General features: G+C 42.2%; 1 protein-coding gene across 13 annotated transcripts in view; it reads right to left on the bottom strand.

Moving 5' to 3' along the window:
- SNAP91 (synaptosome associated protein 91) overlaps positions 1–27,601 on the bottom strand; it is a 384,555-nt gene that overhangs the window by 206,892 nt on the left and 150,062 nt on the right. For all 13 annotated transcript variants that reach the window (XM_029595502.1, XM_029595503.1, XM_029595501.1 and 10 more), the window contains 2 exons: positions 24,103–24,209; positions 21,181–21,222 (listed from right to left, as the gene is read on the bottom strand). In XM_029595502.1, the coding sequence (XP_029451362.1) occupies positions 21,181–21,222; positions 24,103–24,209 (149 nt within the window). The remainder of the gene's footprint in view (positions 1–21,180; positions 21,223–24,102; positions 24,210–27,601) is intronic.

Genomic DNA, 27,601 nt, shown 5'->3' with positions numbered 1-27,601 from the left:
CATGAAGTTAGCATGTGGCACATTTAAAACTAATCTGAGAAAGTTCTTTTTTACTCAACGCACAATTAAACTCTGGAATTTGTTGCCAGAGGGTGTGGTTAGTGCAGTTAGTGTAGCTGTGTTTAAAAAAGGATTGGATAAGTTCTTGGAGAAGTCTATTACCTGCTATTAATTAAGTTGACTTAGAAAATAGCCACTGCTATTACTAGCAACGGTAACATGGAATAGACTTCGTTTTTGGGTACTTGCCAGGTTCTTATGGCCTGGATTGGCCACTGTTGGAAACAGGATGCTGGGCTTGATGGACCCTTGGTCTGACCCAGTATGGAATGTTCTTATGTTCTGACTCTAGAAGACTTGTGTGATCTCTTTGGATCCAGTGTGGATTGGGTGGTAAATCCGGGGGTACCATGAAGAAATTTAGATTGTATCCCTGGGTTATGTTGGATATTACCCATTGGTCTGTTGTAATGCGGCACCAGTTGGCTATGAAGCGATGCAGCCGACGTCCTACAGGCAAATCTGGTCTTGGATTTACAGAGTGGCTGCTCTGGACAGATTTCAAAATCCAGAGGCTGGGCCTATTTGTGGGGCTGGTTGAGATCTGGATGTCTTCGCCTGCCGTTGATGTCCTCTTTGAGGTGGTTTGGCTGGTCTCACGTGAGATGTAGGTGGGAGTACTTGCGTGAGCGATAAAAAGGTCTTCTGGGGTCCCTTCTTCTTGTGGTCTTTCGAGCAGAGGGAGCTTCTGTAGTTACTGTGGAAAGCAGATGCAGGGTCTCGTGATGGTCTTTTAGCTGAGCCACTGCGTCTTGTATCTTGTCGCTGAATAGATTACCTCCAGTACATGGGAGATCAGCAAGCTTGTCTTGGACTTCTGTTCGCAAGTCAGATGCCTTAAGCCAGGGATTCCCATTCCTGATAAGCGAGATGCCATTTCAAAGGAGTCGTATGCAGCTCTGACCTCATGCTTCCCTGCCTCAAGGCCTTTGAGTATGGCAGTGAGGTTTTCTTGTTGTTGTTGGGGGAAAAGAGTCGGCTATTCCCTGGACTTGTTTCCACAGATTCCTTTGATATTGCATCATGTATAATTTATAGGCAGCTATGCGTGACACTAGCATAGAGCCCTGAAAGACCTTTCGACCCAAACCATCCAGGAACTTCTGGTCCTTTCTAGGGGAGCTGAAGAATGAGGGCGCAGTCTTCTGGCCTTCTTCTGTGTGGATTGCCAGGTTCAGCTTCTGTTGGAAACAGGATGCTGGGCTTGATGGACCCTTGGTCTGACCCAGCATGGCAATTTCTTATTTTCTTATGGGTTCCACTACCACTGATTGGTGAGGTAACTGACTTTTGAAACGCTGGAGTGTGCTGGGCCAGATATGTTGCATCTGTCTTTCTATTAACTGGTTGGACAGAGCAAGGGTGCTCCCATAGGTGATGTTCCAGATCCAAGAGCACTTCATGGACTGGAATGGCCATAATTTCCTTGAGGGCATCTCCGAATTGAAGAACTTCTAATGTCTTGTGACGGGTGTCGTCTTCTGTGACCAAGTCAAAGGGAATGGTCTCTGACATTTCCTTTATAAAATTAGCAAAGGAGAGATCTTCTGGAGGGGACAGTCTCCTTTCTTCCGGAGGTAAGGGCTCTGAGAGTATGTCCTCCGTAGAAGTGTTGGTGTCAATATCCTCCCATGGATCATACAGGGTCTCTAGGTAAGAGATACTCCCTTCCTGAGATGATCCATTTGTAACCACCACTGCAATTGGAAGGAAACTTCCATTGGCAGGTGGAGCTGAATTGAGTAATCCTGAGACTGTGGATTCCACAGAGACAGCAGGGAACATTGGAGGGGACACATATGCACCCTTACCCACAGCACCACTTCCAGGGTTGCCCCCAGTAATCAAGCACCTGTAGATACAACCAAATGGTCAGGTGAATAGTGTCCAAAGGCAACTGAGTCCTCAACTTCTGAATATGAATTTCCAGCAAGAAAACCTTGTCCTGCTTAGTCTCAAATCGAACCCCGAGATACTCCAGCGACAAAAAAGGCTGAAGACTGCTCTTGGCCAGGTTCACCACTCAGCCAAGTTCCTGCAATAGGGAGATCATCTTGCAGGTCACCAGACCACTCTCTTCCCGAGTCTTGGCATGAATCAGCCAATCGTCCAGATACGGGTGTGTACTAGGATTCCATCCTTCCTCAGCTCTGCTGCCACCACCACCATTTCTTTGGAAAAGGTTCTGGGAGCGGTGGCCAGATCAAAATGCAGCACCTGAAACTTATCATGGCATCCCAAAACCACAAATCATAGAAAATGTTGGTGCTCTAGTTGAATGGGAATAGTAGATATGCCTTGGATAGATCCAGGGAGGTCAAGAATTCCCCCAACCATATGGCCATTATTACTAAGCATGATGTTTCCATGCGAGAATGACCAGCAAATGACGGTTGACCCTTTGAGATCCAGGATGGGACGAAATGAGCCCTCCCTTCTTGGACAACGAAATGGAATATCGACCCATATTTTCTTGAGACATAGGCACTGGAACCACAGCTCTCAGACTGAGAAGCCTTGATAATGTACACTCCACTGCCTGCTTTCTCTGTGGGGAGTGGCAGAGATACACCATGAACATGCCCCAAGGAAAACTGCGAAACTCCAGTGCATATCCTTCTCATATCACTTCCAGGACCCACTGACTTCTTGTGATTTTGACCCACCTCTGATAAAAAAAAAAAAATATGTGTCCCCTTATCTCCTGTTCCTGGAGGTGGGTCTGCACACCTTCATTGGGAGGTTCGGGAGGGTTCTATTACCCTAGCCCATGCCCCGTCTGGACTGTCTGGGATGAAAGGACTGAGACCTATCAAAAGGCCGAGTTCTTTGAAAGGTTGCTCCTCTATAGGGTCAAAAATGCTTGGATCCCCTAGCACGCCCCCACACGCTAAAGGAGCGCAGCATCTGCTTCTTATCCTCCAGCAACCAAGGAACAGGTAATTCGCCCCACTTACTGTCCAGTTTCTCCAACTTGCTTTCAAACAAGAGCGAGCCTTCAAAGGGCAATTTCATAAGATTTGTCTTAGAAATTGCATCGGCGACCAATTTCTCAGTCATAATTGACGTCTGGCCACTATTAGAGAAGCCACCCCTCTGGCTGAGGTGTGGACCAAATCTGCAATAATGTTAGCTGCTGGCTCCATAACTGTCCTGGAATTTGCTATAGAGTCATTGACCGCCTGTGAGAGAAGAAAACAAGAGCGAGCCACCAAGGAACCACAAGAAGTTATCTGCAAAGTCATTGCTACTGCTTCAAATGCTTGTTTGGATCCAAAGGGTACAAGCCTTCCAAAATTCGACCCCCTTTGAAATTAGCCTCTGGGGTGCCCCACTCAAGATCAATCAATTCTTGAATGGCTCCATCACAAGGAAAAACAAGAGGCTTTACGCTGCGCTCCTTTAGCATGTGGGGGCGTGCTAGGGGACCCAAGCATTTTTGACCCTATAGACCTGCATTGGCTGCCCATCCACTTCCGCTCCCAAATTAAAACCCTAACCATACTTCACAACATTCTCTACAAAAGCAACTCCGCCTGGCTTAAGAAAATGCCCCACTTTCACATTTCCCATCGCCCCACAAGATCCACCCTAGCAGGCACCCTACACACACCCCCCCTAAAGACAGCACATCTCTCCACCATCAGGGAAAGAGCTTTCACCATCGCAGGCCCTGCCCTCTGGAACTCCCTCCCCACACACCTCCGTCTTGAACCCTCCCTGCCCACTTTCAAAAAAGGCATCAAGACCTGGCTCTTCAGACAGGCCTACCCTGAAACCATCCCCCTGTAGACTATCCCCCCCCCCATGAAGCCAACCCCCTAGACACCCCCTAGACTCCGCCCCCCGCCTCCCCCCTCCCACCGCATTTCCTGTACGCTCCTATGGGTTTCTCCCTAACATGGCACCTGAATTAGCTTAACATAAGTTAATTGTATCACTGCTGTAAATAAGTTATAAGGTATAGAATGTACAATGTAAATAAGTTTTAGTTTTTAAATTATCACACCTCTGCAGTCTTCCTGCTGTAGATACCTCCTCCTGTAAATACCTCCACCTCAATTATGGTTATTCTCTTCTACCTTCTCAGCTGCTTTCCCTTCCTCCTCTATCTATCCCCCTCACTCCCGCCCCCTTTTCTCACCTGCTCCCTCACCCGCTCCCTGTTTTTTGTAATTTTCCTCCTTTCTCAAGTTTTATTGTAAACCGGCGTGATGTGCCCGCACGAACACCAGTATATTAAAAGCTGTTAAATAAATAAATTAAAAAAAAAAAAAAAAAAAAAGGGCGGGGGAGATTTGTCTTTAGCTTAGAATTGACATCTGCTCCAGGTATTCCCAGCATTTGAAGAGTCTGGGATATCAGAGCTGGCAGCTCATCTCTAAAAAAGAACCTGAACATTGTCCTATACAGTTCTAATCCCAGAGGAATTTCCCCATCCTCCAGCGTGTTAGGATTGGCCTCGTCATCTGTACCATCCAGATCCTTATCAGGAAAGCCTACTGCTGATCTAGGCGTACTTTGATGCTTAAGAGTAGCACTGGACTGCAGCTCTGTCCTGACAGGATTGGACTAGGATGAGGATTGTGCCTGAAGAAAAGGATGCAATCCTTGAAAACAATTCTACCTAAGAAAGGGCAGAAGGATCCATGCCAAAATCAGGAGCTACCTGTGCTGTGACAACTGAGCTACAATCCCCTGCTGACAAAGCAGTTAAGGGGTTCCAGTATCAGGCATCTCTCCTGACACATCTTTACCCACACCTCATCAGGCTGGGAAGAACCAGGCTTAGTAAAATCAGAGGAAGATAATTCTCCCTGAGCCTCCAAAACAGCACTGGCACAAGTTAGAGGGCATGCCAGGCTGAGATGCCTGAATATGACAGGCAGTGCACAGGGAAAGCCGATTAGATTTCTTAACAATAAGCGCCATTTTTTTTTATCCGGCCAAAATCTAGGCGTCTCAAGACTAGGCATCCCAAACTTAAGCATATGACAGACGCGCCCAATTTGCACGCATAGGTAAACTTGCGTTAACCCTGGTAAGTGCTATAACCTGGACGCCCAAACCAATGCCCGACTAAGCATCCAAAAACTGGATGCACAGTCAGACGCACCAACCAAACCAACATCCTGTAGAGCGCTACCGAACGTGCAGGCAAAAGCACATGAAAACACCGCCGCACCCTACCATGTAGCACACAGTGAAAAAGCCTCAGTTAGGCCTAATCAAAAGAGGCTGCTCACGTCCCTGACCTCCCTTGGGCCAGGACAAATATCTGAACAGCACGCCGAGCACGGAGACCGGGGAAGGAGAAAGCCCTATATAAAACTTTCCTCCTCTGTGTTTTTTTTTTGTTTTTTTTTTTTAAATCACATACCCGTGCTCAGTGCTGAGTACAGAGACTGTCTCCGGCTAGGGGGGGGAGAGGGTGTATGCAGTCACTGCCGTGCTCGGCTTCCTGCACCTGCTGCCTTTCAACTGTACAAATAGCTAGGTCCATGCCGGCTGGAAAAAAAAACAAACCAGCTACCGGACCAAGGCACTCATTCAAGGGTCCAAGGAAATCACCTCAGAAATTCTCAACTGGGGGAGGGACCATAAGTATCACCAAAGGAGAGCAAGGCAATTAATTTTCCTTTTATTTCTCCTAAAATCTGAAGCAATCCTCAATAGGGAGATACAAGTCCACCATCTGCTGGAGATGGAGAATACTGGAAGTTTAATGTCACTGCAGGCGTATATATACAATGACGTCAGTTTGACCATCTCCATCCGCTGGAAGAGGTGCATGACCACTGGTACTGAATCCATCTACCTACCTGCTAGGAAATTAGATGTTATGTTGCAAATTCATAGCTTTAAAAAAAAGTGGCTTAAAAGTGTATAGTCTGTGCCAATATATAAACTGATCAGAGCATCTTAGTGCAATACTTAATGCAGATTTCCTAGGACATCTTATTGGCATTCACTGGTAAACATGTTTTTATTTTTTGCCAGCTGAGGGCCTGATTTATCAAGATTTTTTCACTTCAAATCATCACTTGCAGTGCTGGGACCTGTACAGAATAAAGCAAAGCTGCAGCAGTAATGATTCATAAATGACTCACTGCTACTGGATGGTAATTTATAAAATAGGCCTTTAGTAATGCTGAAATCTACTAAAAGCCGTGGGAGATGAGAGATGCTATAGAGGGTAGGCTACTAACAGGTTTCTTAAACAAGACAGTCAGACCATTCCTTTGTCGATTTTATCACACACACATTTAGATAGAATGAAGCATAATGTAGAGGTTCATTGACCTACATTTAAATAAATCCACTTATCCTTCTGTTAATACATTCTATTAAGTAAATGTTTTGGAACAGTACTGTAGGAGTTTTAACACAGCCTAAGAACCTGTTAAAAAGATTCGAACTGCATCTATTTAGTATTCAAAAGTTTCTGGAAAATTATTTACACAATGGTACTTACCATACACAACTGTGCACAGTTAAGCGAAGGAGGTTATAAGAGGTGTTCTCTGAAGATACTAGTCACACATATGGGTGATGGCATCAAGAACGACATGCATTTCCAGAGCGTTTTAGGAACATTCAAAAAGGTCCCAGCCAAGTGCAAATGCAGAAATGTGCTTTGTTTTTACAATTAAGCAAATAAGCTCAACTCCAGAAAAGGAGGAGGGAGTTTGTGCGACTGATGAACTGCTGCCTTCAGAGCTACAGTCACGTATCTTTCCTTTCCCTGAAAATGAGCAGTTCAGTCACACACACATAGATTCACCAGCTAAGGGTTGTCCTTCCAAGATATTAAAAAAAGTGTGTGTTTGGAGATAGAGGGATGAGTAGGACGGTAACCAGCGAACAGGGCAGCAAACCATTTATTGTGGGATATTAAAAAAGCTCAAATAGAACTTGAGGCCTTAGGGGGGATGGAGTTGGGCTCTAATCCTCAAAAAGATCCTGAAGAGTAGACTACCCAAATGTGGTGGTGTGCCAGGAGTCAACATCCAGACTGGAATCTGTATCCAGACAATAATGGGACATGAATGTATGGACTGAACTCCAAATTGCAGCTTTGCAAATCTCTCAATAGAGTTTGACCTTAGGATAGGCCACTGACTCAATATGGCCCAAACATTATGGTGGATGCAAACTGGAAAAATAAGTGGCCAGTCTAAACAGAAATTTATCATGAAAGGGCTGTCAGTGCAGTATGAATTCTTTAAGGATATCAAATCTATTCATAAAGAACTGCTGAGCAATGCCAAAATCTCAAAGTACAATATTATAAAAAGACAAAAACTTTTCAATGTGGAATGTCAATCAAACAAATTAATGTTAAAGAATACGTATTATGTCGCACTTCAGCATTCATCAAGAGTGTACTCAAAGAATCCAATAGCATTCATATCAGCCTGGACGGCCAATTCTTTCTTTTAACAGTTCATTGCTAGAATCAATTTCAGTTTTTCTTGACAAAAACTTGAAACCTTACATATCCACTACCAATTAATATATATGAGATTTCCTATATAGGATTAAAATTTTGAGTGCATTACCTGAACTTGGGCATGATATTTTGGTAATTTTTTATATCAAAACACTATATACCAATATACCCCCCCAACTTGGTGCTATGGAAGTTATTCGTACTACTGTAGATAACATTTCCAATACTCGTCCAATTACATTCATTCACAAATTGGCTCATTTGGCTTTAAATACTACATTTTTTTTCACTTTTGATGAAAAATTTTATCTCCAAGTGAAGGGTGCTGTTATGGGAGCCTCTAAAACTGGAGGAAGAGACAGTCAACACCCACATCACTTTCACCTCTTTACATTTTCTTTACGACTACGTTCCCTGTATCACCAGTGCTTTTCCGGAAAGCTAAAACTTGTTGAAGAGTCATCCTCTATCTACATCACTTTATATTCTCTTTATGACGGTGTACCCAGTATCACCTTCTCAAACCCAGAATGTACATAGTTTTTTCACCCTGCCTCAGTATACCTTGTTCATTAACGTTTTCCCTTAAGTTCTATGTCAACATGTTATAATGTTATAATGTATTCCGCCCCTGAGGCGACAGTTCAGTTCCATGTAAACCGGTGCGATATGTATTGTATACAGGAACATCGGTATAGAAAAAATAAAAATAAATAAATAAATAAATCTGTATGCATCAAAATTTGAACCTGATTTTCTGTGTCTTCATTCATGTCATGTATAATGCTATGGAAGTGCTATATTGATGATGTACCAGTGATCTAGAGAGTGATACATTTGGCAGTCTGCAGGGCAGGCCTGTGAACTGCTGCAATTACCTCTTGCCCCAAGCCCGGTGGAATAAGCTCCGACACTGGTGACAGCACCTGAACAGACACACAACAGACCGCCACATTCTGCCTGCAACCCAATGCTGCTGCTCCCTGGGGCCCTCCTAAGGAGCATAGGCACCTGACCTCACTACTTTTAAAGGGCTTGTGGTGGGAAAAGGCTGGCAGTTCGCGATGATGACCTCACAGGCATAGGCCTATAAAAGGCCACTGCTGCAAATCCTCTTTGCCTTGGCAATAGGTCCACTACTATCAGAGTAAGTTGCTTCAGTGTCCCAGCCTGAGTTCCTTGCCTTCCTCTATTCATTTCCTGGTCCTTATCTCCATCTGTAGTTGGTCTTCAGTTCTTTGTGAGTCTTCATCCTGTCTTCTCACCTCTCCACCTGTACTGTTCCTTTGGCTCCCTGCCTGCCTATTAATCCCAGCTTCCTTGGACGGATCTCCTGTTCATTTTTCATTTCATTTCATTTATTAAAATGTATTAATTTGGGAAGCGCCGTAAGAACTTGATGAACTGGAAGCATATGAAAATCCCCTGATGAAGGATCTTTTGATCTGAAACAAGGCCTTGTTGGGACAAAGAAAGACACTCAGATAAGTCCGGGACAAATTTTCTATGTAGTTTCAGTTGACGTTTCAACATCTGAACAATCAATGATTTTGGCATTTATGGAGCAGTCAGGTGAAAAGATATTTGTGAGAGTCAATAAATTGTGCAGACGATGTATAGATATGAATGACTGACCGTTAAGTTTTTCTTCTGAGGAAAGACATACAAAAAGTTGTTTTAAATCACTAAAAAAATAAAGTTGAAGACACGCTAGAATAGAGATATATAAAACAAATAGTAGGCAGGAGGAAGTTGGTTAATGATTATATGGCATACACTACTAGATGTAGTGAAACAGAAAATTGTATGACACCTTCCTTCTCTCCTTAATTTTTGTTTTTCCAAATTTGTTTGGTAGATCATGTTTTAAAGAAAGAATCTTTAAAAAATATATACTTAATTGTAGAGGTTTAAAAATAAAAAAAAAAACATTTTTCAAAAAATATACAGAGGTGATATCTTGTACCATCAAAAAAAAAAGTAGCATTTTGGTAAGACAAGACTTCCCCTTAACTAAATCCATTTTGGCTTTGTCCCATTAAACTATGCCTATCTTCTATATGTTCAACAGTTTTGTTCTTTATGATACTTTCTACCATTTTGCCTGGCACAGATATCAAACTCACTAGTCTATAGTTTCCTGCATCACCGGATGATTCCTTTTTAAAAATTGGCGTTACACTGGCAACCCTCCAATCTTCAAGTAAAATCATTTATGGTAATGTTAGTTTACAAATTACGAAAAGCAGTTCCGCAATTTCATTTTCCAAGTCTTTCTGCACTCTGGGATGTATGACATCTGGTCCAGGTGATTTGCTTCTCGTTAGTTTGTCAATTTGCCCTAGTACATCTTCCATTTTCACCGAGATTTTGTTTCAGTTGTGCATAATTACCACCTTTGAATACTGTTTCTGGCATGGGTATCTGTTTTAGAATATTCAAGAATGATGCACAGTCCACAAATGAGCTTTAAAGAAGGAAGATCCCCCTGAAAAAGGTGGGAACTTGATAGCAAAACCATTTAAATATAAACCAAGTACTTTATTAGATACGGATATATTTTCATTGGCTCACTACATTTCTTTTGGACTATGATGGCATAACGCAAGGGGTTGAATGTTATGACCCTGGTGATTATTTTTAAATGCACTGGAAAATAAAAAAAAATCGGACAATCAGACCGTCATATTCATAGAGTAGCTATCAAACATATAATGAAGTTGCAGGTAAGCAACAAAAGATGAGCTCCTGTCTACCTCTGAACTCTCTTCCAGCCGTTAGGGACTGCCTCCCAAGCTGTGGCAAGGGAGCCTTTATATATCACACCCAGGGGGACGGCCATTCCAGATCCTGCAGAAGGAGGGGCTAAATTTGAATAGAACTTCCTCACCAATACATCCTCTACAAAACTTTGGAACAGTCTGCCACAAGATCTAAGATTACAGCAGAATCTGATGAGATTTAAAAAAAGATTTAAAAACGTGGTGTTTTCAACAGCATATGGGACTAATCTCCAAGAGGATAGTTGAGAGTTAGGATAATTACCAAAAGCGGCTAAACCTTTGTTTTTTCTTTTAGTTTAATTATTTAATGAGATTATATTACTTTTTATTGCACTTGCATCTATCATTTTACTGTTTTTTAGTTTAATAATTGAAAAATGCTTCTTAGTTTTATGATTTTATTGTACCTTTTCTTTCCTTTCAAAGCTGCGTGATGAATTTTTTTTTTTATTTGTAACCGTAGAGATAGAAACTTGTTTTCTGTGCAACGGTATATAAAAATTGCACAAATAAATAAATAGCTGAACTTAACACCCAGGGCTTATGTGTAGCAAAACCATAGGGTCCGCTACACCTATTTAAAATGTTGAATATGCCACTGACAAGTCAATGGAGCATTATCAAAGTAGGTGTAATATGCTTCTTTCAACCAAGAACTACAGTCATTCATACTGTGGCATTCTGCACAGTCTGGCATACTTTAAGTTGTTTTTTAGGCAAGCCAACATAGCTGGAGTTACAGTAAAGAAGAATTGCTTACCTTGTAATAGGTGTTATCCCAGACAGCAGGATGTAGTCCTCACATATGGGTGACATCACTGACTGAGCCCTATTCCGGAAAAACGTCTGTCAAAGTTTCTAGAAGCATTTGACTGGCACAGTGTGCCCACTGAGCATGCTTGGCATGCTATGATATTCTCAGCCACAGGGGTCTCCCTTCAGTCTCGTTTGTAGCAATGGGCGTTAGCCAAAAAATCTACTAGATAAGGGAGCCCTGACCGACGTGCCGCAAATGCACAGTAGAGAGCAACTCTACCGCGCATGTGCGGGCAGCACGTCGGCCAGAGCAGAGCGTGCCCGAAAAAAAAAAAAAAATGGCGAGCGGCAGCGGCGGCGACGAGCAGGAGCGGGAAGAGTAGTAGCTGCGGTGGCGGAGACGACAACAACAAGAAGCAGGAGCGGGAGGAGCAGTGGCGGCGATGGCGCGCGGGCGAGGGATACCCCCCCCGTCTGCCGGGTGTGGATGAGCTGAAAGGGGAGGGGATTGAGAGAGGGGGAGTGAGTGAGGTGGGGGGAGGGAGGAGGAGAGAGTGAGGTGGGGGGAGGGGAGGGGGAGGAGAGAGTGAGGTGGGGGGAGGGAGGAGAGAGTGAGGGGTGGGAGACTAGAGGGGGAGGAAGTGGGAAGGAAATGGACCGAAAATTTTTTTTAAATGTAGCCCGTTGTTACGGGCTTAACGGCTAGTAAAATAATAAAACTTATCGGTTCCAACTCCACAGAGTAGCGGGTGGGTTTCGTGAGGACTACATCCTGCTGTCCTGGGATAACACCTATTACAAGGTAAGCAATTTTGCTTTATCCCAGGACAAGCAGGATGCTAGTCCTCACATATGGGTGATTAGCAAGCTACAGGCTGAGTCATCTTTGTATTGGACAAACAGCATACAATTTGTGCAACAGGCACAACAACTGGTGTACTGAGGCTGGGGTTCTTTTTTTTATAATGTTTGTGCGTTTTTATTCTATGCATGTTTGCTTTATGATTATGTATGTTTTTTGTGAACTGCCTAGAAATGGTAATAGACAGTAGATAAACAGGGACCTGTGGTTTTCAGTTTTTGTTGTTTTTCCTGGGAATTTATCAATGTTAAAATGGGACAGATAGGTAGGGAAAAAGACCTGCCATTTTCCATGTAAGTATAATTTTTATTCTTGTAATAAATACATAATCACAGGAAAAATAGAATACAAATTGAAAATGAAGGTCCCTACAGGTAGAGAATATTATATATTAAACTGCTTATAGATTGGTTTTATTGCTGCTTTTTTTGTTAACTTTTGTTTTATATAATGTTTTTATACTATATATGGGTTAATCATTACAGTCTGTAAATCACATTGGTATTTTGTTGGGTTGTTTTGTTTTTTTTTGGAATGATGAGATTCATAAGTTGATATCTTTCATTTATTCTCAAGCAGGTTTAACCTTAAAGGAGCATATTATGACTCATAATATTAGGAACAAAAAATATATTTAGAATTACCACAAATCTACCCATCAAAAATATTACCGTGGATGTAAACTGAAATAAGTTTTCAGTCTAAATAGAAATTTATCATGAAAGAGCTGTCACATAGTGCAATATCAGTTCTTTAAGGATATCAAATCTATTCATAAACAGCCTCCGAGCTTATAATCATAGCCCCATGTGAACCATGCAAAAAATTCGGAGCCAAAATCAAGTCCAATATTATAAAAAGGAAAAAACTTCTCTTTTCAGTGTGGAATGCCGCTCAAGCATCAATTGTTGCCTAAGACTAAAGTCATGTCACTTGTACTATGACTCATTTCATTGTTGTTCAAGAGGATTCAACAGCATTCATATCGGCCCAGCATAGCCATGTTTCAATGCTCTGATCATCTGCTTCGGGGGCTCTAACTTCTGGAACGCTAAGATCTTCCTGTGAGAACAAATCCACATAAAATGGGAATGGTCGAAAAAATTCATGTGAGTTTGTCAATCAAGAAAGTATCATTTAAAAGAACCAATTAAAATTGGATAAGTCACAAAAATAGCTGAAATACAAAGTCCTCACAAAAGTGATTCCCATGCCATATGAAGATTGAGGCCACGGAGATGAATAGTCTGTAATGTATAAGTCCACTACTGTTCACATTCAGATAAAAGGCAGGTGATGTCACCACCGTGTCTAGATGAAAGAACCTGATGCACAACCCAACATTTTAAATCAGAAAATGCATGTCTGCACCCCACACAATGTGCAAAAATAGGTGCTTACATCCTTTTAATTATGAGGCAACGTTGGTGTTCAATGAAATGTTTTTATCATATGAGAAGTTTTTCCTAAATAAAGAAATACAATGCACATTAAAGACTGTAGATCACACATTTAGATGTACGATCGGTGTAATGTCTGAGTAAACATAATCTGAGGTGGGATGATGAAATTGAAAGATCAATATTATAGAAGGACATGCAGCAATTACTATAACATGTATTAGCATGAGCAGAGAAAAGAATGTTTGTTCATTTATTTCATGGGGACCTCAATTTTTTTTCTTTAGTTTCACCCCTCCCCCCCACCAAAAAAATTTGGTTTTGGTTATTTTAAATTCATTTGTTTGCCATTACAATCAATCGGGGAAGCACTGCAGCCTATTTTGGGTTCCAGAATTGGAGTTTTATCATCAGTTCTCATTAAATCTATGGTTAGATCATCAGAATGGGGAAAGAGCTCCAAGGTACTGTACCTAGACTGTGGCAAAGTGGCACCAATGTGACACTATGATACCAGGGTACAAATTATATTGAAATGATAGGCTGGATCAAATTGGAGGAGGGGGGCACTATATATTAAAGAGGGCATTGAGTCAAACAGGATAAAAGTTCTGCAGGAAACAAAACGCAATGTTGAACCTTTATGGATAGGAATTCCAGGTGAAAAGGGGAATAAAATAGCAGTGGGGGTGTTTACCATCCATCTGGCTAGAATGGACAGACAATGAAATGCTAAAAGAAATTAGGGAGGCTAGCACAGTAATAATGGGGGATTTCAGTTACCCCATTGACTGGGTGAATGTCTCATCAGGACATGATACAGCGGTAAAAGTTCTTGGCTGAAATAAATGACTGCTTCATGGAGCACCTGGTACAAGAACCAACAAGAGGGAAAACTATTTTAGAACTTGCCCTTAGTGGAACACAGGATTTGGTGCAAGAGGTAACAGCGCTGGAGCTACTTGGCAATAGTGATGACAGCATGATCAAATAGGGGTGTGCATTCATTTGCAACATATCGCAAATCTGCAACGTATATGGCCGGATTCGTTGTATTTGTTGCATCGCGAAACGTATCACGATTTTCCACGAATACAACACATCATGGCCGAATCATTCAACCGTCAAACTGGCAATTTTAAACACCCCCTCCCCTCCTGACCCCCCCCCCCCCAAGACTTGCCTAAATTCCCTGGTGATCCAGCAGGGGTCCCGGAGTGTCTCTTGCCCTCCCTCCGTCGGCTGACGGCGCCATCTTGTGCTCCTATCATGTAACAGGGGCCGACCAATGGCAACATTAGCCCCTGTGACACAGTAAGGGCAAAGGCTATCGGCGCCATTTTGATTGCTGGCAGCCGACGGCCTGAGTGCAGGAGATAGCTCCCGGACCCCCACTGGACCACCAGGGACTTTTGGCAAGTCTTGGGGGACCCTCCTGACCCCCACAAGACTTGCCAAAAGTCCAGCGGGGATCCGGGAGCCACTTCCTGCACTCGGGCCGTCGGCTGCCAGCTGACCATCAGCCCCTGTGACATAGTGAGGGCAAAGGCTATCGGCACCGTTTTGAATACTGGCAAGCGATAGCCTTTGCCCTTACTATGTCACAGGAGCTACTGCTGCCATTGTGGGGAGAGAGAGTTATCCACTGCTTATTCTTGGGATAAGCAGCTTGGAATCTATCTACCCCTCGGGATCCTGCCAGATACCTGTGATCTGGCTTGGCCACTGTTAGAAACAGGATACTAGGCTTGATGGACCTTTGGGGTCTGATCCAGTATGGTAAGTCTTATGTTCTTGTCTCTATGTCTATGTCTATGCAGAGACAGTAACATTGTATCTATGCCAACTGGAGGGTTGTCCTGCCCATCTAAAGGACACCCTACCCACCTGGGGACTCTTTTTCTCAGTCCTGGAAAGTAGAAGTCCCCTGGCTCTGGCAGCCAATATTCCCACACAGATTGAGGAAGATACTGTAAAAAGTATTGTGCTGTGTCATTTTCACTCATTTTCAACAGTAATTCATTTGGACACTAACACAGTGGCTCCATCAACTTTATTTGGCACCGCCAGCACTCACTGGGACATAACCTACCCCCCTCCCTAGGGAAAATAAAGGACATGAGGAGCCACCTTTAGCACTCGGGGTCTTGGAAGTAATCTTTCTCTACACTCAACAAAGAATCCAAGCCTGAAAAGAAGAGAGCATGCCACAGCTAGCCTGGGAAGGTTCCAGCACCAAAGAGTAACAAATTCTCGGGGATAGGGTTACATAATGAACATATTTAAATCACTACAGGACACTGGCCCTAAGTATTGGAAAGAAGTATTAACTCCTTATACACTGGTGCAGAACTCATGGTCTTCCGATCAGGAAAAATGGGTAGAATTACCATTAAAAGGACAGTCGTATGCATATATGTTATGTTCCAAAGCATACTGAGTTGTTGGCTATAAACTCTGGAATAGCCTCCCTCTATCCCACAGATTAGAACCTGACAAAGAGTTGAAAATATTCTCACAGGCTAATGCATGTGTAGGGGGGGGGGGGGAAACCTTTGTTTTCAGTTTAAACAAATTTTCACTCAAATTCCTAGATTTTTCCAAAAGTGATAATTAGTTTAAGCCAATTTTCACCCTAATTTTAGGCTGATTAAAGAGCAGCTCCAGAGCTGCAGAGACAGCGTCTCAAGGCCTCCAGCAATTGCTGGAAGCCAGTAGCAGGCCAACACGCCTGCAGTGTTTCAAGTCCACCAGCGAAAGCACTTTCCCTCCAGTGCTGCTGATGTGCTGTTTCAAGTCCCACCTCCCCCTACCACCAAGCAGCCAAAGTAGCTGCTGCTTGGTACCAGCAATGCAGCATATGAAGTGGGCCCCGCCCATCAAAAGCACTTTCCAGGCAGACTCCCTGGCCCCACAAAAAAAAAAAAAGAAAGAGAAGTGCAGAGCGCGGGAGCCTCAGCAAGCATGCTGCCGTAGTGGAAAGGAGATGTTGTTGGAAGAGGGAGATTCTCATTGGGGATGTGGGGGAAGAAAGGGACAAGACTAGGCTGGAGAAGAGGGTAAAAATAAGGAAGCTACTGAGTGGGGAAAATCTGCTAAATATTGGGGGGGGTGGGGGGTGTTTCCCTAGCTTCTATCAGAAAAATAGAGAGTCACATTTTTTCACAGATTTTCTCCTGTTTGTGGTCCTTGTCATAATAAACCCTGATAAATTCCAGTGAAATTTTTTAAAAATCAATGCCGAAAATGAAGGCCCCTACAGATGTGCTAAATGATCAGAGCTTTAGATGAGATAGGAAAATTGGGTGAATGCAGATAGTTCAGTTATGTTTTAGTTCTACTGACATTGTACAGATGTGTTAACAGATTTATATTTTTCACATGTAACCCCTGGGTGGGAAAGATCCCTCAGACTGCACCCAGGAGCACACAGAATTATATGGACCCTATCTGCTCTCAGTTTCCCTCAAATCTCTACATGGATAGCATTTCACCTCTGAGTTTGTTGGGGTGGGGGGAGGCTTAACCTCAAAGCTCTTTTGCATTAGTTCCAGTACAAACCCTTTTCCTGCCACTGTAAACAGTACTGATAATAATCCGTGTCTTTTGTATCCAAAAAGCACACTGAGAAGCAATGTGGTTTCCAGCTTCTTTACTGATAGTTGCTTAGATGACTGAAGAATATTTACAGTAGTTAATTTAGCATTTAAATAAAACTGATAAATAGGACAGCAGAAGGATTAATAAGCTTGTAATCTCACTCTCTTACGGACCGATACAGTAAAGTGCACTCCGGCGGAGTACACTGTTAGCCCGCGTTTGGCCGCACATTTTCGACGCACTATTACCCCTTAATTTCGGCCGGCACCGGGAAAGTGTACAGAAAAGCAGAAAAATGCTTTTCTGTACACCCTCCAACTTAATATCATAGTGATATTAAGTCGGAGACCCCAAAAGCAAAAAAAATTTTAAATCTGCCCGTGGGTTGGAAGACAGACACTCAATTTAGTCTGCATCCATTTTCCGAACCCGTAGCTGTCAGCGGGTTCAAGAACAGACACCGGTAAAATTGAGCGTCGGCTGTCAAACCCGCTGACAGACGCCGCTTCTGTCAAAAAGGAGGCGCTAGGGACGTGCTAGTGTCCCTAGTGCCACTTTTTACCACGGGCCCTAATTAGCATACCTGGGCTTCCTGAATTGCGCGCCCAGGAGAGTGGCCTGTGCGCGTGTCGGGAAAGCAGGCGCTCACCACTCTCCCGTGCAGTTTTCTGTATCGGCCCATTAGTAAAGTCTTAGTTCCTCTGGAATCACACTTCTTCATACTTGATCTTTTTCCCATCCCAATTACTCAGACTGAAGATAGTTCAATCCTCATTTCATTCTCACATTTATCACTACTTCTTCCCACTGTAGAGTGGTTAGACTACCAGTCCCAAAAGTTTATCAGAACACAAGTCCCATTTCTCAAACATTATCTGAGTCTTCTTAAATCATTCTGTAAGTACCAAGTGAGTATTCCCTTCTCAAGCACCTCTCACTTGAGTCAGCAGCATATACAATTCCTAGATCATAACTTCAGCTCCTTCCCGCCTTGCCATGGGCAGATCTTTCCTCACAGATTAATTCAGAATGAAAGACATCTCTTGCCAAATGAGTTGGTAACTTATTCCCTGGTACCAAAGGCAATCAGTTAAAAAAAAAAAAAGTCTCTGAACCCAAAATAAATATAAAAATCAAAACAAGAGACAGGAAGGGTGACGAAAATGATAAGTGGCATGGAACGGCTGCCCTATGAGGAAAGGCTAAGGAAGATAGGGCTGTTCAATTTGGAGAAGAGATGACTGAGGGGGGATATGATAGAAGTCTACAAAATCTTGAAAGGACTTGAACAAGTTAATGTAAATCTGTTATTTAATCTCTCAAATAATAGGACTAGGATGCACTTCATGAAGTTAGCAAGTAGCTCACTTAAAACAAATCTAAGAAAATTCTTTCACGCAGCACATAGTTAAGCTCTGGAATTCATTGCCAGAGGATGTGGTTACGGCAGTTAGTGTAACTGGGTTTAAAAAAGGCTTGGTTTAAAAAACTGCTATTAATTAATAAGCAACAGTAGCTTGAGATTTAATGTTTGTTACTTGCCAGGTACTTGGTAATTTGGACTGGCCACTGTTGGAGACAGGATACTGGGCTTGATGGACCCTTGGTCTGACCCAGTATGGCATATCTTATGTTGTTATGAAGAGAGTCGGAAAACACTCTAGTCTTCCGAAAGAGGATATAGTCATCAAGGACAGATAATTTAAAAGATGAAGCTCCTCTGCACCTGGTCACAGTCAGCTCTACACCCTGAAGGAGTGGTAGAACACTACAGGACTTCCCTACCCTTAAATTTAACCACACACAGGAATGCCCCAAACCTCTGTGACCAGTTCACAGAAGGCTCTCACATTGAAATTTCTCCAAAAAGAATTACGAGAGTAAAAAGCTCAAAGGCAGTCGGGATTCAGGCTGACCCACAAAAAAGGGATAAGAGACACTCCTTCTGGGATCTGTTAGAAAAATAAGGAACAAGAGTCAGAGCTCCTGCTCTTTGGAAAGGCAACTAGAAAGCTACAACCTGTCTAACCAAAATCATGCTCCTAAGATGGTGCCTGATGGTGATAAACAGCTAAAGCACACCATTTGCATGCAGCTCCCACATGGCAGAGTAAAACACAAACCTCTCCTTTACTGAATAGCTCTGAACCTCCCCAACTAGTTAGTATATTCCTTTGTAATGAAACTAAAAAAGTTTCTTACACTTCATCTGCCTTGTAAATTTTTGTTGAGAAAGGCGGAATATTAATTGTCTAAATTAATAAAGGTATATGCCCAGCTCCTCAGAATGGTTAAATTCTTTCTGCAGCTCCTTGCACAGTCTGCTTGTGTTTTAACAACTTTGAATAATTTTGGGTCATCTGCAAATCTGACCACCTCACTCAGAGCAACAATGTGCAGAGTTCTGCATTTTCAGAACCATGCACTTTGTTTTCTTTACAAAAAGCATCCACAGAAAAAGCAGATGCAAATGTCTACAGGTACTTTTTCCCCAGGACAATTTTTAAAGGTAACACATGTCACATGTTAATTATGTGTTGAGTGAAAAAAAAATATCTTCACCAATTTGCTTTAAATCTCTACCCATTAGTTTCATGGCATGTCCTCTAGTCTGAAAGGGAAATAACCATTCCCTATTTATTTATTCCACCCCACTCTATCATATCCCCCTTTTCAGCTGCCTCTTCTCCAAGCTGGACAGCCCAAAACTGTTTAGCCTCTTTTTATAAGGGAGGAATTACATCTCCTTTATCACTTGTCAACCTTCTTTGTACCTTCTCTAGCTCTGCTTTACATTTTTTGAGATTTGACACTCAGAACTGAACACAAAACTCACAATAGATGTAATCACAATAGATCTGTTCCTTTCTGAATAATTCTTAAAATTCTATTTGGTTTTTTTTACCTCTGCACACTGAGCTGAGGATTTTAATGCATTGTCCACATTGACATCAAGCTCCTTTTACTGGGTGGTGACTAATACAGAACCCAGTACTGTGTATCTATAGTTAGGATTATTTTTCCTTATGTACATCAATTGCATTTGTCTACATGAAATGTCATCTGCCACCAAGTTGCCTTTCTACAGCTCCTCACAGTTTGTGTTTTAACTATGTTGAATATTTCTCTCAAATCTACATGGTTGCTTACTCAATTTCTCTCACTGAGCTCCATACAAAGTTGATTACATGCTAACATCATCATACTTAAGACCAAAATCATTATATTAAGTGAACCGTGCCCATGTGTCACCCCCACATCTGTTAATTTTGATGGTAACTTGATTTCTATATTACAGAAGGTTCAAGACCTAGATGTTTATCTTGAGACAAGACTACAGCCCTAAGGGACATCTTAAGAAAGTTGCACAATTAGGAGAATGTCATCCACAGAATGCAATCCCTGCGATGATCTGTGTTGGACATTTTTCAATTGCTCAAGGGGCAATACTTGAAGCTACTAGTTTGCTTCTGACACTGAGATAAACAGCAAAAACAAACTACATTTTTGCAGTGAAAAAGAAGGCCAACAGAAAGTTCCCAAAACCTTACTGGGATCAAAAAATTCCATGGCAGTGGCAGAGAGATGTTGAAATGAAAGAAAAAAAGCTCTAAAAATTGCCCAACATCTAAGGACCTAAAAGGGATGCATGACGTAGCCCACAGCACAGAAAAGGGTGAAATTAGCCAGAAACCACTTGAAAGACCACAGGGTCCAATCACTAAGCAGCTGTACAGCCTGAGAAGGCTTGCATGGGAACTGTTGTGCCTATCTTTCAGGCTTTAGATGCATTCAGCACCAGAGGACATTGCCCACTTGCATGGTTGATCATCCTGCTCGCCAACTGACCATAAAATGCCTTCATGAGAAAAGCCATACATAGCTGACAATTTCATTATATCGCTTTGTTCACATTTTAAGAGCGAGCAATTATTAATCATGGAAGACTATTACTAAACTTTGTGTTTGATTTACTATGATTTATTTCCCCTATTGACACAAAATGGTAAAACGTTTAGTAAATTGGCCCTTAGAGTTTTAAGTTAACATTTCATATCACAAAGTTTTAAAAAGTAGCTTTGCCCCTTTGTTGAGTTTGTCCACAACAGCAAAACCACTTGAGTATTTAAGTCAAAAATAAGTCATCTAATATACAGCAAAACCTGTTTCCTATGATCCTCTGTCAGTAACATTTTACAGTGAAAGCAATTTTGTAATTAAACATGCAGTTTCCTGTTTTAAAATGATGTAAAAGGTGCTACTCACCTGAGTAAGATCGGGAATATCTCCTTTATCAATCCCAACTTGCTGTGGGGGGAAAAAATGGTTTTAAAAAAGTTTCACAGCGAGAATTTTAAAGCACTGCAATTTTCAACTGTACATAAACTGTAGCTGATGTAAATTATATGGTTAATAGGCAACATTAGGCACAAAATAGCTGCTCAGTCACCTAGAAAATCTTTCAGGGAAATTGTGACCTGCCTACCCCCCTCCAAAGTGGTCTCCCCCAAGGCACATGGCTGCATGTGCTTACAGCAGGCAGGGCATCAAGGGTGCCTTCCATCCCATGAAACAAAAAGCCTTGCAACTCCGGTCCTCCACATGTTCCTGCTAATGACACGCATGAGGATGAGCCTAGGAGAAATGCTAGAAAGGAAAACGGGAGACTGGAAGGCAGCAAGAGACCAAGTGAGGAAGATGGAAGTCTTGGTGGGCCAGGTAAACCTGCCATGCGTTTTTGCACCTATTACGTGCATCTTCCCGTGCTAATTTTACATGTGAATGTAACAAAATGCGTACACAAACCCACTCAAAAAGCCGCAGCTGGTTTAGCGCGAGTCCATGCTAATGCCATGCAAAGGAGGCTATTAACTATTCATGGGCAAAGCAGAGAGCTGCGCTGGCATTGGTGTGAGGGGGTTTTTTTAAGCAGGTTTTTTATAGCGCCTGGGTCAGGACAGGAGTTAAGTGTACGTTCCTATCTGTAGGTCAAAAAATTAAGCGGCCGAAGCCAGAAGAAAGGTTGGAGAGGGAACAGGCACATGTCAGAAATACCAAATGTTTCTGTAGCCCCTTCCAAACCTCTGCTGCTTTTCCCCCACTCACTGGCATCTGCCATTATAGCTCCTTCGCGTCAGTGACAGATCATGAAGGGGTCAGACACTGCTTTATCCACCTTCAGCCCCACTCCCAGACCACTGTCATACTTGTCTTAAAGGCCTTCAACAGAGAATCAATCCCGGTCACCACATTAATGCGGGTTTATGCGTGGTTTATTGCACAGGGCCTTCAGCACGCATTTTAGTGTGTGCATATATGCGCGGATATTTGTTTTGCGTGGATTTTCTGCATGTATATCATTTGCATGCCATCCCCTTATTACATCCCAAAAGGGGCCTGGCTTTTGCCACACGTGCAAGAAAAAATACGTACAGCCAACTAGCACAGGTCTTATTGCATTGGCCCACCGAGAGAGATAAAAGACCATAGCAGTTGGGGGACAGAGTGCAACAGATTAAAGGTGAGTTGTCAACCAGTGGTTTGCAGTCACTGCCAAATCTCCATGCTTTCAGGTCTAGTTTGCTTCAGTTTAGACTCAGATGATCTATTCAGTGTGGACCACCACATTTTTCATTCAGTTCCTAAGATCTTAAATCTGGTTTGCATATCTAGACTATAAAAACTGAACTGGATAAATCTTAATGATGGTTCATTCCTATCATTTAGTGGTTCAGGAGGAAGAACTGTTCAGTAATTTATCTATCATGTACATTGGGTTTCTTTTTCATCTCAGTAAAATAAAATTGAATTGCTAAAGACAGATTTTGTTGATAAATAGCCAGGAAGAAAAATGACTTCCTGTACAATAAGAAAAAAAACTAGGAGGAGTGCAAAAAATCTAAAATAAATCGCAAAGAAAGGATCAAACTGTAAATCTGAAATGATAAATGGCTTTAAGGTCCCACATAATGAGAAAAAAAAAAAAAAAAGCTTTTATGACAGACAGTGCATGCCCCATGCCCTTAGACAATTTAAAATGACAATGATTACAAAGGTCTCTGTAATAATGGCGAAGATTAACTGTAGGAATGGGAATCAAAGGAGAAAAAGCTTGAAGAGAATACAAACTGCATGGCCTTTAAAATGAAAAGGCCAAGATCATCTATTTGGCAAAATAATCACGAAATACAGTTATTAAAAAGGGGGGGTAAATTTTCAAAAGATTTAACTGGCTAAGACTGGGAGTTAGCAGTTAAGGTGGCACCCAGCCCTGATCCCCTTCCCTCATGATACCTCTCACACCATTAAAGCAAAACAAACTGCACCCCTGCCCAGAAGTAAGCAATGTTCAAATGCAGCACTTCCAAATGTGATTTTTCCCAATTCCTCTTCACATTTTCCTCAGCATGCGATTTTCCTATAACATTATAGCCCCCGCCCCCAAAATAAGTAGTCTGTCACCTGCCTGGACTGGTGGTGTTTGCCACCGGCTGGGGCTCTTGCACAACCACTGGTTCCGTTCCATGAATTAACTCGACACACTTCAGTTTAAAGTAAACAGAATGAACACAGATCTCCTGGTCCTGCCTTACCATCTAGTCTAGCCGCTTCCAGCACAGGCCGCTGAAGCGCGTGTGGCTGGGCTAGGAGAGGCATGGACCAGTCTCTGCGGCATGCATGGAGCCTGAATTCCCATGGGTTTGTCTGCATAGTGCTAAGAGGCCTCATTTGCTTGAGGGTCTTGCGGCCAAGGGCTGTCAAGCCTCATACTTCTTTGCAATGGATGCAGGAGTCGGACTATTGGGCCGAGGCTCCAGGCTTAGGGAAAACAGAATCCCAAAACAACTGTGCGGAGGACTGCTGGCATGGGAACAGAAGTTCCTCTCTCAGCACGGCAGACAACGGCAATCTAAGAGAGTGGGCCACCAATACCCCGATTATGAAAACCATCTGTGCCCTTGGGGGAGAGTTTGCTTACTTTCCTCAGATTTAGCTACTTGACAATCCACCCAGGAGCCGTTTCCTTCAGCATTTAAGATGCGACTACTATAACTTGGCTGGCTTCCAACAGAAGTCTATTCTCTGTGCAAATCTGTTTATATTGCTGGCCTGACAGAAAAAAGCAACAGCGCTTTTCAACAAATCCTAAGAAACTTCCAACAGAAAGTAGTCCTAAAAATCTCTTACCTCTGCAACTTTAAGAAATTCAGAAACTCTGGTCATTCTGGTCAGAAATCGTTTGTAAATTTCTAGTGCATCCTTACACTGCCCCTTCTTCATTTCAAAAAATTTCTCTGTATAAAAGAGTTTCAGAACAAAGAATTAAAACAATTGGGCTCTACAAATATTTAACTGAGTCACCAATGAGAGATTTACTATAGATCAGAATTAGATTCGCCCTTTCCTACATTCATCGCATCAGGACATGAAGATGCCAGATTAATGGCCCTGGAGGCTAATCATGTTCTAACAGAATGATGTTCTTTGTATTTATGAATTTCATATATTTTTTAACTGAATTACTTTAAAGTTTAACTAAGCGGTATACAAATTGTTTGAAATAAATAAAATTAAGTACACTGGACAGCAAATACGGGGAGTAGGGCACATACTATAGGACCGGGGTTCTCCAAATTTGGTCCTCAAGAGCCTCCAACAGGTCGGACCTTTGAAATACGCAAGTTACCCCGGCCATTAGAGTAAACAAATGCGCACATCCTTCATGAATTTACATTTTGAATATTCTAAAAGCTTTAGAAGTTTCTCAAAGACAACATTTGGGAAGCACTACAGACAGCCTAGGACATGGAAATATTTACCTTGGAACGGAGGACAATATGATAATATGTCTGGAAGGTCCTAATACAGATCAGTTAAATACTGTGTACACTCAGCAATCTAGAAACCCGCACAAAACTTTCATGATGGGGCTATGTAACCTTAGGCCAGGCAGGCAGATACTACCATAAGCAGCTTGCTGGGCAGACTGGATAGACCCATTTGGTCCTTTTTCTGGATAATTTTAGCAGCACATAGGTTATTATTAGATATAGCAATATAATACACCAAAGAAAAGCAGAAAAAAAATTGAACCTGCAAGATACGACCATGTCTTTTTCAGCCAAACTATTCACAATTCTCAGTTCTCTACAAAGCAAACAAGCAAGCGCCAAGTTTCTGATTTACTTCGATCCTGCTTATCGGGCACCACCTGCAGCTGCAATATAAGATCAACCTTTTAAGAACGCTCTTGCACCTCACTTCCATCTGAAATCCACAAAGCAAGCCTTAACCAGCACATCCCCTGAAAGAAGGGGCAGCAATCACGCAGCTGATGCAGGCTGAGAGAGGGATGCCTGGGTAGGAAGCAGAAAGAAAGCACAGATTCTGCCTCCTGATCTAAGGAAGACTACTTTCAAACACTGAACAGTGCTTTGCAGAGACCAATTTCTGCTTCTTATGGTCAAAGAAACATTTTAAGTGTGAAAAATAAGATTTTCCTTCAGATTTAAAAAGTGTCACACTTCAGAATGTGCAATGGAACAGACTCTTATGGTCAGAGTATACTTTGCCAGCATTTTCTTTTTAAATGGCCTGTGTGAGAGCTCCATTATGATCTATTAACAATGCATGCTTTATAGTGTTAGCAAAGGGAGCTCTAGAGAAATACAAGGTTAAAGTCAATCACCGAAGTACGTTATTTTGTAAAAGTATAATACTTGTGCCATTTATCCGAGATCATTTCAGCTCCTAGCTACTCAATTTATTTAAAAAAAATATATATCTAATGTTTATACATGTAGATACTACACAGTAAAATGATTTCCTAAGTGCTCCAGCAGCTCCTGGAATAATCATCTGGAGCTTTGCTTTCAGTGCGCCACTTAAACCTGGTCTGTGATTAAATGGAAGCACATCACATAGTAAAAGTTCGGGATTACTGAATGGAGAGTAGACTGTACCAGTATTCCAAGTTTGAAGATCAATGAAAAAAATATAAGAGGGGGGGGGGGGGGGGAAGAGGGAGAACAGTAGGCTATGAAGTTAATAAGGTAAACCCTTAGCACAAAAACCATCATCATAAAATCTAAACCCTTAATGGCTCTTGTTAGTTTCTGTACCATTGCAGAAAGTATAAAACAGCATGCACCTTCCTGTCAAATGTTTCCTGCCATTGTGCACAGTACAAGGAAATCAATAGTTGGCAAATGTATTGCATTTAACTCAAGAGGACAGAACCAACGAGATGTAAATCTTCTGCAATATTGTAGTCTAATCATAAAAATCAGAGGAAAAGAAAGTCAGATAAATAGTAGGCTATGCCCCCAGTGAAGGAACTAAAGGATTTATATAAATACATCCAAGGCTCCTTGTGTTTTCCTACAAGTCAAACAATCTTGAAAGTTAGGTTCCTTGAACACTAAAGAAAAATATATATTTTTTTAAAAACCGAGACTTACATGCACACATTCAAAACAAGACTAAAAAGGTTTACACTGGCTTGCATAAGTATCAGCTTCAAAAGATAAATCTTTACCATTAGAAAGCTATATCCAGACCGGCCAGGTGACTCAGTTCAATGCCAGGGCTGGGTCTTCCACTTCATGGGTCAGCTGCAGGGACAGATGGGTTGGGAGGAGTCGGGGGTCATCGTTCAAGGATTCAGGGCCCATGATTACAGGGTTCCAGAAGGAGCCCTAAGGAATAGCCCCTGGCCTAGGACCATTACTATAATGATCAGAAGTACAGGGATGGGGAAGGGGGGCAGGGAGGGAAGGAAGGCAAGAGAGAAAACCCCAGAGGTAGGTGCGAATGAAGACTCATGGTGCCAAGATTCCAGCCCTGGTTCTGATTGGGCGAAAAAAAAGATTCCAGCCCTGGTTCTGATTGGGCGAAAAAAAAAAAAAAAAAAGCTATAGCCAGAATAAAAGTAATTAGCAGGAAATTGTGTTTAAAATGAAAGTTAATGCATTATTACATAGGGATGTGCAGGAAAAAAGAATTTCATTTTGGGTTTTTTTCCCTTTCATTTAATGTTTAATTTCATTTCTGTAGTTTGCAGAAACGAAACAAACAAAAAAAATATGGAACAAAAACCATGGAACTGGGCCTCCCCCCAGGACCCCCATACCTCATTCTCTCCTACTCTCCAAATGTTTCCTGGACCAGGATCCTCCCCAGCCTCCACTTACCCTGTCCATGGTCCATATAAAAGAGGCCAGTCTGAGGCCTTGGCCCATGCCCAACTCCTCAGCCTCACATAGTCTCTAGCCTGGGCCATGATACCATGGCCTTGGCTTGGGCCCAGGCCAGATCTAAGTCCGAAGAGAGTAGCAGGCCACAGGGATTCTCTTACTAGGTCGAGGCCCTGGAAACAGGACCAGGCCTGAAAGTCAGATCCCATCACTGGGGCCATGGTCTAGGCCTAAGTCCTGACACCAAGCAGGTTTGTTTTTTGGGTTTTTTGTTGGGTTTTTTTACTTTTCAAAACAAAAAAAATTTCATTGGTTTTTCTATCATTTTATTTTGAAAACATAATAAAACTAAATAAAATATTTCATTTAATTTCTCAATATTGGGTCTGCCCATCTTGTTTTTTGGAGGCTTCTTTATCTCCAGATTTAAGTCAACTTTCCAGATGAGCATGCCTAGATAATGTTCGCTAACATGGCTCTGTCAAACATCT

This window comes from Rhinatrema bivittatum, chromosome 3 (genome assembly GCF_901001135.1).
Source record: "Rhinatrema bivittatum chromosome 3, aRhiBiv1.1, whole genome shotgun sequence".
Taxonomy (NCBI): Eukaryota; Metazoa; Chordata; class Amphibia; order Gymnophiona; family Rhinatrematidae; genus Rhinatrema; species Rhinatrema bivittatum.
The sequence above is the reverse complement of the archived record's forward strand: the minus strand, read 5'-3'. Positions and strand labels throughout refer to the sequence as shown.